Here is a 12,665-nt window from a genome sequence, read left to right on the forward strand (position 1 = left end):
TCTCTTTTTTTCTTTTTTCTTTTTGATTAATATCCCCCTTTTTTTAATATAACATTTTCTTCTTTTTTTAATATTTCTTTTTGTAATAAAATAAAATTTAATTCACCAATGTTATTTATATGTGTTTGCCCTTATTTTTGAACCACAGTGTGATGTGCCACTTGTGTGGCAACCTGTGGGTTAACTTTGTGATCAATTAGTATACACACCCTGTCCTCCAATCAAATACCAATTAACTTGGGTATATAACAGCCACAATTCTCAATGGACACCATCTGCTCCTGAGGAAGCTGTTAGAGAACAGCGAAACGCGTTGAGCCAAGCCTTTAGTCCACCAGAGCCCTGCTGCAAGTGAAGACGTGTGAGGTGCCTGCTGCCTATACCAGCGATCGGCTGAGATTCATCTCCCCCGCTCTCCACCGGTTGTCATCCCCCGTGCCGCCGGAAGTGACGTCAGACGCCATACTGCGACGGGGAGGTGGAAGCGAAGGGAAGCTATCCAGCCAGCACACCATCGCCAAAAAGCCCTCTACTGTCTCACGAAACTGCTACGGGAATACCTTTCAAGTACTTATTGTAAGTACGTTTGTGCACCTTGCGTGATGAGATAAAAATCTGTACTTTATGGTCTATACTATAGTCCGTCTTTCTTTCATATTATCCTACGTGAACCTGAGCTGTTATACCTTGAGATTATCCCGCATGAAGTTAACTACTATCAAGTTCCCCTCTCTGTGTATACCCCACACCGACATCATCCTGACAGAGTCAGACCACTGCCTGTTTAAATCTTACATGCTGTAAGTAGGAATTGCATTAGAGCCAAGATTCACCCACTCTCCGCTTGTCTTAACATATTGCACTATCACTGTGTTTATATTTTTTATTTCTTGGTGTGTTCCTGAGAATACCGCTCCCTTCCCCCCCCCCTGTGGATCAGGTGCAGTGCATCAAACACAGTGTAGCGCCATGTTGGTAGATAATAAAACTTAGCTTTTAATATTATTCATGTACCGAATATAGGCATACGTCAAAATAAATACCGCGAGAAAATGATACATATCATAGTGTTCCTAGATTACAGTGGCGTTAAACAGGTGTTCACCCCTGAGGAGTGATGAGGACTGTGCTGATGCGCTGGTTATGGTAACCAAGTTATGCGCGTAGATTCTAGAAGCGTTAATCAGACTTAAATGAGAACCAGAGGGCTCAGCCTGCTGTTAACACTAAGGCCTCGGCCAAGGTGGAGCTGAGCGGGCGGGCGCGCTAGCCGCTCTGAAACACATCCAGGCTATGTGTGTGGCCAACGTGAGCAAGCGCCTGCGCATGCGCGGCGATTAGATTCTTGCAGAGCAAGTCAATTTGATTTTGCCACTTGCAAGCACCCAATGAGGGTGAACCGGCTCCGTGATGTCGTGGCCGCGCCCCCAGACGAGCGCGCACCTAGCCGGACACGAATCTCCCAGCCGAGCAGGGCGAACCGCACGAGCGCCAGCTCCTTGCCTGGCCGCAGCCTAAGGCCACGCGTCCATAGTCCGCGTGATGGCGCGCACCGCAAACAAAAGGCCGTACCTCAATGAGGACGGCCATAGAGCGTGCGACCCTGCACGCGATGGAGCGCGACAGTGCGGCCGTTTTTTTGCGCGCCAACATTTTGTCGCACAACGGCCAGGTCACATGCGCGGTTCAGCCAATGAGGGCGAACCGCTCACGTGACATCACGGGCACGCCTCCACCGCGTCTCCTCCAAATCCCACAGGCCACGGATCGCCTCTGCAGCAAGCGCGGGCGATGCCAAGTGTGTGTGTGTGTGTGTGTGTGTGTGTGTGTGTGTGTGTGTGGCGCCGAGGGGGAAGAGAGTGGCAGTTGGGTGACGTCAGACCAACCAATCGGATTGGCCAGAGGCTGAGGACCAATTAGATTCACCGCAGATAGCACTAACCATTCGATTTTATATATATAGATATATATACTGTATAGCTGTACATAGTGCCCATCTTGTACATAGTGCCCATCTTGTATAAAGTGCTTAATAATTACATCTATAACAAGTAGGGCAGAGTATACCATCCCTAAGGTTTAAACCACTGATCAAAGGAAAGATTGATGCTTATGAATTGTGAGTTTTGGGAGTTTTACCCGCCATGCAGTCTTCACCTGTTAACTTGTTATTGTTTTTTAGACTGGAAAATATATTTGTATTTCTCTTCAAAATACATTATGAATTTGTACCAACATGTAAATACATTTCCATAATCTCTAAGCTCTAAGCATACGCAAAGTAAAATATACACTTTTTATGCATTTGTTAGCTATCATCATGTTAAAATGAGAAATATTTTTTATGTGCCCATTATTGATAAATTAAGAGGCCGTTAAATGAGTGTTGTAGTATCAGATTTAAGCTTAATTATTTCTACCTTTAAAGGGACAATCCAACCCGTTTTAATTTTTTAATACAAGTTTGAAGCAGGGGGTCTCCGGAGCTGAACGCCTTTAATTTCAGCTCAGAGACCCCCTGCTTCCAGAGATACCTATCTCTTACGGGGTACCGGTATCTCCTGCAGTTTAAAGCCCCCGGACACACGGGCCAATAGGAAGCCACACCGGGTGACATCACAGCTTCCTATTGGCCCGCTTTGAAAGCAGCCATATAGTGAACCCTGGAGTGGCTGCCGACACCCACTATGGAGGTAAGTACCTCCAGAAGCGGTGTGTCCACAGAGCTGACATTTATGGGGTTCAGCTCCAGAGACCCCAGTTTCAATCCTGTATTTAAAAAAAATGAAGAAACAAAAAATGGCTTGAATTGCCTGTTTAAGATTTAACAAGATATAAAAGCAAAACATTGGCCCAGATCCACTTAGTCCCGTTACTGATGTAACGAAGAGATAACGTAACGCCTCGTTAAGCATTATTGTGTATCTTGAAAGCTCAATAGCGTGGAGTTAAGTCCTTTTTTTCAGAAGGAAATGATATGCAAAAGAGATTTTCCCCCTAACAATTCATATCGATAGAGCTTTAGTTCGGTAATACCAAGCGGTGGCGTTACCCCATCCAGACTCTGATAGGGTTTTTTTGGAGGGGTCTGGATGGGAGTATCGCCACCTGTAGGTAAGACCTGCTTAACACCATGTAATTTCAAGCTAACGCAAGGTAGGGATAATTTAACATGGCATTAAACCTATACTAATGAGATATACAATGGGCGTTGTTTTTGCATACAAATAGCTCTGGGGATATGCTTTAACCTCCTGGAAAATAATGGCCATTACTGATTTTGATTGTCCCGTTATTAGCTGACACTGTGTGCTCGTTTGCACGTAATTCCCCAGAATCCCTAGCTGCAGTGGAAGTATTGTATACTAGGAGATAATGGGGAAGGCAGGGTTGAGACGCGGATATTCCCACAAGTGATATTTGTATTTGCTGTATTTGATTAGGTGAAATCATTTAAATTTTTATCAGAGGTCCCAACAATCCTGGCGAAGCCAAAGCTGCATTTTCAGAGCATATTGGATAGAGCGTTCATTGTACATTAGCTAGTATCTGTTATCATGGCCAAAGTTATGCTATAAGAACGTCATTTTAAGCTATTTAAAAAAATATTATCGAGAGGGTGTTACATGCTTAGTTTCGATTTACTGCTGCAAAATTCTAATTTGGTAGGACTGCACCGTTAAAACAATACCTTCACTTTAGCAATATTTACTGTAGTAATTCTCAACTAGGCAAAGCTTTTCTTAAAAAAGCTAATATGGGGGAATGCGGAGACTGTGTCAATAAAAAAGAAAAACCTTGTATTAGGCTAAGATATATTTGTCACACTGTATGCTGTATCAATGCCTAATAAAAAAATTTTAAACAAAAAAAAAAGCTAATATGACTTTAGTCTCCACTCCATAAAGGATTTATATCCTCTCGATATAACAAGTCTTTTAGTATAACTTAGAACAGGGGTGTGCAATCTTTCACTGCGGCGCCCCCTGCCTGCTTCCCTCCCTGCTCGCGCCCTCCCTTACCTTGTCTCCGGCTCTCGGCGTCAAATGACTTCACGTTGCCATGGCGACGTGTCGCCGAAGACAAGGTAAGGGAAGTTACAGAGGCCTTGTGTGATCCCCCGGCATTCATTTAAATGCCTTGGAGGAAGAGCACGGAACCTCTGCAACCGCCGCACCCCCCTGAAAAACTATTGCTCCTAAGAAAACCTTGAAGACAGAGATAATTGTGTTTTGTTCTAACCTCATAAAGAGTCAAGGCTGAGGTCTTTGGCATGTTGAAGCTGGCTTATAAACCCATCGCTTTCTTAACTGTTCAAATAAAATATTTTAGATGTGTCTGTTAATGTTCTAAATAAAAATGTTCACAATAAGATCCATAATTTGAAGGGCACTTATCTTTGTTTTTATAACTTTCATTGAGCTGTCCAACATTTTTTAAAGAAAACACAATGATAGAAAACCTCATATCCTCAAGTGTGTTTACTTAACACTTACAGACAGCATTTTACGAGGCGTTGGGGTTACTGTGATAAAGTGTTTCAAAAGACTTTCAATAAAAACTTTGTCAAGGCATTTTATTCATATTTAAGGCATTCAGTCAAACAGATTTTATTTGCATTAATGATGCACCAAAGTTTGATTTGTTTTCTTTTGACATCCCAGTCCCATTGTCTGCTCGGTTAGTTCCTGCTAGAGAGGTTCTCCTGTTACTCATCTTTAATCCTTAACCAAGTTTTAGCTGTAGTTGCTTATAATGCAATGTGCTGTAGGCACCTCAATAACAATAAAATGAGGTCTTTATTAAAAAAAAGCTTCTACCCCCATGTCCAATATAATAAGAAGCAGGGTAACACACTGTTTATAATGCAGTACCTTCCATTCTCTTCAATAGAAGTCAACACAAGTGTAACTGTACTTTATTTGCTTTTCAAGTCACTGGGTAGATCAGGGGTAGCCAACTCCAGTCCTCAAGAGCCACCAACGACTGAGCCACCTGTGCTGAAGCAGGGATATCCTGAAACCAGACTTTTTGGTAGCTCTTGAGGGCTGGAGTTGGCCTCCCCTGGTGTAAGTGCTCTCAAAGAATATAGGTTGTAAATGTAAAACTTTGCACATTTTTGCTCACCGTATTTATTTTCTTTACTGTCATTTGGTGTTGCTTTGAAAAAATTTATTCAAATGCATAACAGTTTTGTACGTATATATTTTTATTGCTGGTCATGTTTAATTATATATATATATGCTTGTAGTACAGATGTATTTTATTGTGAAGCACTTAGCTACTTACTTTGCACATGAATAACACATTCAGTGTTTCTTTCTAGATGGAAGAAGTTATGACTGCACTTGAAAAGACGAGACAAGAACTGGATTCCACCAAAGCCCGTCTTTCCACAACTCAGCAATCCCTTGCTGACAAAGAAGCACACCTGACCAATTTAAGAATAGAACGAAGAAAGCAGCTTGAGGAGATACTAGAGATGAAGTAAGAATATACTTTATTTCTGTATGATTTACCTTTCAATATTGTAGGTCTGCAACCAAAGGGGTATATATGAATATTACAATATCTGAATCACAACAGTGAGTACTTATAAGACATTGAGGGCACGGTAAGTAACATCACATACAAAACAAAATGTAACAAGATCAAGTCTCTGAAAGAAATCCTAATATTGTATTGTAATGAAAATGGTGGGAATATTAAGTATTTTAATCAATCTGGTTCTTCAGTGATTAATGTGGGTTTAATTGGGGGGGGGCTGGCTGGCTATCACTGAGGGCCCACTGAAGGTGTAACATGTGTAGTTTAGAAGGCTATAGACAATAGACAGATCCTGTGCTGTCAGCCTCATAGAAAACTTTGACATTCTTTAATAATCACTTGTGTATCACAGAGAGAGGTGACAAACAAGTCCCCATTTAGTTGGAGGACTTTATTAGAAATGAGAATATCATGTGACGACATCTTTTCTGAATACTAACTAATACTTTTCGGAATACTTTTGGCATCGTGACAATAAACACAAATCAAATCATATCACACACTGCATGGGTAAGAGGTGCCTACGACAGATAACTGTTTCTCCTGTGAAAAATAGACGATAGGGTGTTACATTTTATTCTCAGGCGTGTGCGCGAAGTACACAGACGCAACCGTGAAGATGGCGTCTGTCTAAGTATTAGAGAAATTAAGTTATGAGGCCTTTTATATATTCAGTCAAGACTTTAAACATGATGAGACAAGGTTTTTTTTTTGTAAGTCATAAACATGTCAGGAGACCCGATTTACGACGGGCGGGTCTTATGTTGTTTTAATGGAGACGAAATGTTACAAAAGTCTCACCCAGGTAATATGGAAAGCAGAATTAAACAAGGGGTGTGTTTTGGGATCCATACTCCAGTAACCTCTCTGGGAAAGACCTATGACATATAATAACGTACTGCATAGTATAGGGATTTCTGATTGTTTTATCCTTTTATTTTAAGAAACTGTTCTGCATTTATTGTAACTGTATGTTCTTCTAATAATCTTTTTTTCTGTAATATATATATATGTAACATCGCCGGAAGAAGAGATCAGTGCATCTCGAAAGCTCGCACAAATAAAAGCATTTCGTTAGCCACAGAACGGTATCATCTATTTATTTTTTGATTATATATATATATATATATATATATATATATATATATGTATACAGTGGTTGACAAATCACCCAAAAACCTACTCGCCGAACCAAAAAATCTACTTGCCACCTAGTCCCGCCCCCAATCCCGCCATGCTTGGGCGGCCATGAGGAGGTCAAATCCAGTCGCCACGGGCCTGTAGGTGAATGGATTTGTCGAACACTGTATATATATATATATATATATATATATATATATATATATATATTACAGAAAAAAATATATATATAAAAACAATTCTTAATAAGTAATGTTTGAGGCTCTGAATGAACTGATTGCACGCTCTGACATTTTTGTGTGTTAAGTGCATAGTTTTTCTATAATAAACAGGGACATGAGACCTGTTTGTGACAGATGGTATATGTGGACGGATTGGGAGGAGATATTATTAATTTGAGGGACCTTCGCAAAAGTGAAAAGTGGGCCTGTTTGCAGGTCACATGCTCATAGGTGTGCCGTACGTGATATGTATATTGTTTGGGGAGGCCATCTTTTGGTAATTGGAAGAAATAGTGAGCTTATTACATAACACCTCAACCTAATTATACCAGCCTCAGGGACTGTAACAGTATTTGACCTTGGAGGCTGGAATGAGAAGCCGTTGTACATCCCTGCAATTAAACTACCTGCAAAAGGCTCCTGGAAGGTTATTGATAGAAAGGCCAAGCAGGGTTAGGAACACAGGTAGCCTGAAGACACACTGCCCAATTTTTGAGTATATGTGTTTCTGCTGTTGCACTAGAAGTTGGACTTTAATATTTTGTTTAATAAATGAATAAATATGTTAAATAAAAATATGTATATACCACATAACAGAACTAGATCTCCGGTCTGTGGCTGAGCTGCAGGAGATTGCGACAGGGGGGCAGGTCGGCGGCCTTGACGTCACCGGCTGGTTCGCCCCCATTGGCTGATCAGCTGGGGGGCGTGGCCAGTGCTCCGTCGCTAGTTCTGAAGACAATTTTCTTGTCTTCAGAAAATCGAGCATCGCGGCAGCAAATTGTGCGCCAAGGCAGCTAGTGGGCCCAGCCCCACTGAGGTTCTTGTTCCTGCAGCGCACGCCATAGCGTGCTGCAGCATGTACTGGGGACCTGGCCTTACACTCACAACTAGTGATTAGCACAGGAGAGGATTGGGCAGTACAGTATTTATCAGCGCACTGTCCTTAAGCAACTGGGGGATGAGGAGAAGCTACAATCCAGACCAGCAACCTAATCTCTCCCTCTGCACTGGGGATCGTGGGCAGCTGGACAACCAGAGGTTGGGGGCCGTAGGTGAAAGCCCCACGGGCTGCATGCAGCCCCCATGCCACTTATTGACCACCAATACTCTAGAGAAGGGGTGGCCTACTCCAGTCCCCAAGGGCCACCAACAGGCCAGGTATTAGGGATATCCCTGCTTCAGCACAGGTAGCTCAATCAGTGGCTCAGTCTTTGACTGTGACAGTCTTTGACTGAGCCACTGACTGTGCCACCGGTGCTAAAGCTGGGATATCCCTAATACCTGGCCTGTTGGTGGCCCTTGGGGACTGGAGTAGGCCAATCAATGAGTGAGCCACCTGTGCTGAAGCAGTGATATCCTTAAAACTGGACCTGTTGGTGGCCCTTGAGGACTGGAGTAGGTCGCCCCCACTGTAGATCATGTTACTTTTAAACATAACAGAAATACAAAGATTAGACTTGGGTTTTTTTTTTAACTTTTAATTTCCACGAAGCTCTAGTCTTTGGAATTTGTAAGCAAAGTGCATTCAAGTTAAATCAAGGACACTACAGGCATACCCCGGTTTAAGGACACTCACTTTAAGTACACTCGCGAGTAAGTACATATCGCCCAATAGGCAAACGGCAGCTCGCGCATGCGCCTGTCAGCACGTCCTGAACAGCAATACCGGCTCCCTACCTGTATCGAAGCTGTGCGCAAGCGGGGAGACTATAGAGACTGTTACACATGCGCTATTTACATCAGTTATGCATGTATATGACGATTGCAGTACAGTACATGCATCGATAAGTGGAAAAAAGGTAGTTCTTCACTTTAAGTACATTTTCGCTTTACATACATGCTCCGGTCCCATTGCGTACGTTAATGCGGGGTATGCCTGTATATTGTTATAGGTTTGAGACCCTATCGGTCAAATTAATTAGGGCATACAAATGTGGGGAAAGTATATACAGGAAATGAAAAAGGCTTTCAAGATCAAACCCAATATTTACTTGGCCGTGCTGTCCCGTAAGCCACGTTTCAACACTGAAAGACACTGGACAGCTCGTTTACTTGAATGGGTCATAAGCTGCCTGCTGGTGCAGGAAGGTGCCTTATGGAATCGCAGTGCTTAGTTAATATGGGCAACAGCGTATACCCAAGGACCTGGCACACCATGGATTACTTGGAATAAATATTAACAAACCTTTATACAAGATTATAGGCAAGTACATATCAAAGATGTAGTAGATGTACAGTAGTAAACACTTACTGAAATATGTTCAAATGTATGTACAAATCTATATCTCTCTGTTATAGATACATATGTGACTGCAGTGGAAGAGATTACAGAGCTGCAGATTAGCACTGTTGTACCTTGGCAATGGGACATATCCATCTTTAAGAAAGGTTACCTTCAGTACTGCCAGGATCAGAATCTTCAGTATTAGGACGCGCTTATAGTAGCGGCGACATGCTCGCGACCGCTGACGTCGCCGTCGCTATAGCGATAGCTGCACTTTGGTACAGGAGACCTCGGGAGGGCGACAGGGTGGTGGAGGAGGTGTGGCCCGTGACGTCACACGAGCGGTTCGCCATTATTGGCTGAACCGCTTCACGTGACGCTGACGTCACGCGGCGGCCGCACAAAAATTCTAAATCAACTAACTTCAATGATTTTGGTCGCCATGTCGCAGCGCCGTCATGGTCACACCCACTATGGGCACCCGCGACGGACTTCAAGTACTTGTGATGGCGCTGTGCGCTGTCGCCGCTACTATAAGCGTGACCGAAGTGGATCTGTATGCTAAAGTTAGAGAAATACAAACCTTCCCTTGGTACGCTAAGCACTGGCTACTCAAACACCTCCTCTGCACACCCACATGCCCATATAAGGTAATGGCGCAGTGCGATGACATCACCATGACATAACTGCGCAGTGTGTTTGTTTACAAAAAGGAAGTGTCAGGGTCCTGGATACAGGACTTCCGGGGCCTCGAGGTTGTGCTATTTTTAAAATGCTCATCCCTAAAATGTACAGGCCACAGAAATGAACATGTTCAGCTGCTACCAGTGTTCTCATTTTCATTGTGGACTTAAGGAATCCGTACCTTGTTTTGAATTATCGGTCACTATTATAAGCATTTTATATCATTGTTTTAGCAACAGTATATCTAGGTATATTTTGCTTCTTCTATCACTAAGGATTTGTAAGGAGCCACAGGTGATGTTAGGGAAGAGTTAAAAGGTCATAAACAATGTCAAACAGCAGGAGGCTCACCAGGACAACCACACTTCTGCTGCTGCTGCTGCACTTTCACTCCAATTTCTATGTTTATAATATCAAAAACAGCCAGGAAATTAAAAATACCTTTTATTGCTTGAAAATCGTCTCTGTATCTTGCCCAATATACTCAGACACAATGAGCAAGTATGTGTTTCTAAGGCTAGGTCCCCGGTGGTGACTGCGGCGCGTGCGGCGGCGGCGGCGTGCGCTCCGCACACCAATCACTCACCTCAGTAGTGGCAGGACCCTGTGTCTTCGTGCGGGTTGGCTCATGCAGTGCGGTGACGCGTCAGCCAGCAGGGGATACAACACGATTGTGTTCCCGTGCGGCGACGCGGTTACGTGGTGCGCCGGGAGCCAATACGTGGGCAGATATGGGGAGCCAATGGGAGCGCAGCTACTGTTGACCAATGGCTGCACTCCTCCCCCCTTTGTTTGGCCATGCCCCCCCCCACACCTCCCATTGCTCCCTACAGACCGCAGATCACGGTTTTAAGCTGTGCACGCGCTGCCAAGATGCCAGGCGCGCGTGCAGCAGCCTCCACCTGAGACTTAGCCTAAGGAAGTGATGTGAGACATCTTACATGCATCGTGACCTTTGTGTCCAATTGCGTTGTAATAAGCAGAGAAGAGATTTGTGAGCAGGAGTTTGTTTTTTGAGCCATCACATCTTTTGAAATCTTAAAAAGGGTTAATAAAGATGGCCACATTTATTAGAATAAAAGAAACTCTGTCTCAGGACATCATGTTTCTATTTCTTCTTTGCTTGAGAAATACAAGTTTAACACTTCTTTTTGGGAGTTTGAAACCTAGACTAAATTACAATGGGAATGTGCATACAACGCGGTTACTGAATTATGACCGTGACACGCAAGAATTTTGTATTTAAGAACTTTCATGATGATTTCCAATGCTTATATTATGTTCAATTTTCCAAACAGAGCTTGGGGTTCTGCTTCATTCTCGCTGACATTTGATCCATCTAAATTTACAGGCCCCGATTAATTGTTAGTGTTCAGGAAGCGTTTCTAGTTATCATTACTGACGTTCGAATTGAATCATTATAAGAAGTTTACAAAAGGATGGATGGAGATTTAAAGGGGGATTTATCAATGTTTTACTAGCATTTCCTCTGTGAAAGTCCAATTTTGTAACTGCCATCTGGTGTCTTCTTTTATTTGGATTGCAGAAGTTAGGAAAAGCATAAAACGTGTATATTGCTTAAAAGAGTAAATATACTCATTTCAAGATGGTCTTAGTTATGCACATTTTTGGATGTATTTTAGATTTGATGTGCATAATAAGGATGAATTAGGGAGAGGAAATATTTGGTGACACACAGTCTGGTGTTTTTTTCCAAATTGCAAGAAATGTACAAAAGCTTAAAATTTATTAAAGCTTTAAAACTGTTTTGATGTCTTATTTAGTCTGTTTCTAATTGTGCTTTTTGTCGTTTTAGAACACAATGACATACAGGCCATGCCCATCAAGCATTGGAAACAGTAGTGACCTGAAATAAAGCAACCAAAAAGCTTAAAGTAAAAATAATCTGTCATTCAATATATACAGTATTAAGATTAACACCGACGTACTTTTTCTGTTTTAGGGGTAAAACATAGCCCATGTAAAATATTCGTATTTAAATTGTTCAAGGTATGTGTACCTTTTTAAAATGATATCATACAAGATATCATGCAAGGAAGTATGATGCATCGGGATACGTGAATGCAAATGAGCATAGCAGGATTAGCACAACGGAACCCGAAATAAAAAGAAACTTGTGGTTTGTTACTATCAGGTAAAGGAATATTTGCCTGAAATCAGTTACTCATGTGAAGTAAAAATGTTGACATTCCAAAATAAGTGAAGTTGTTGGTTAGTAATTACCTATTCTAGCATTCAGAGGGGCAATAAACACAATTCTAAAAACAAACACCCCAAAGGAAATCCCAAATGATAGCAAAAACATATTTTCTGTTGAAATTTTGTATATTCATTGATCCTTCGGAAACCAATACATTAATCATATGTCAAACAAAGTGAATAGTTGGATCACTTTTCTGTGCAAAACTACACTGATGTTTCACGGATATAACAGAATGAATATAGTAGTTGAAACTGTAGCGGAAGCAATGCATTTAAATAACTGTAACCTAGCTCGGGGCACTCTGCTGGCAAGCGAAGTGTTGGTTTTTAAATGGGGTGATTCATGCTGAAAGAAGAGAGAATCATATCCCAGGTTAAATGCAAACAAAACAGCAGGATGTTAATACAACAATGACTTCCGTGGGAAGTAGTTAGGGTGGGACTATAATGCCGTATAATGCTGTATTCTTAATCAGAAGGGGAAACAATGTACTTGAGTAGATAGTCTGCAGTGACAGCTTGTGCCCTACAGATCTGTAACTCCGCATACCCCAACTAACATTTTTGACACTTACTTGCAAACACCATAAAGATTATAGGCATATTAAATACAAGCTTTGTTC

General features: G+C 42.1%; 1 protein-coding gene across 19 annotated transcripts in view; it reads left to right on the forward strand.

The window, feature by feature from the left end:
- Window positions 1-12,665, forward strand: part of ERC2 (ELKS/RAB6-interacting/CAST family member 2) — a 608,533-nt gene that overhangs the window by 288,993 nt on the left and 306,875 nt on the right. For all 19 annotated transcript variants that reach the window (XM_075574861.1, XM_075574848.1, XM_075574849.1 and 16 more), the window contains one exon: window positions 5,327-5,487. In XM_075574861.1, the coding sequence (XP_075430976.1) occupies window positions 5,327-5,487 (161 nt within the window). The remainder of the gene's footprint in view (window positions 1-5,326; window positions 5,488-12,665) is intronic.

The sequence above is a fragment of the Ascaphus truei genome, chromosome 17 (genome assembly GCF_040206685.1).
Source record: "Ascaphus truei isolate aAscTru1 chromosome 17, aAscTru1.hap1, whole genome shotgun sequence".
NCBI lineage: Eukaryota > Metazoa > Chordata > Amphibia > Anura > Ascaphidae > Ascaphus > Ascaphus truei.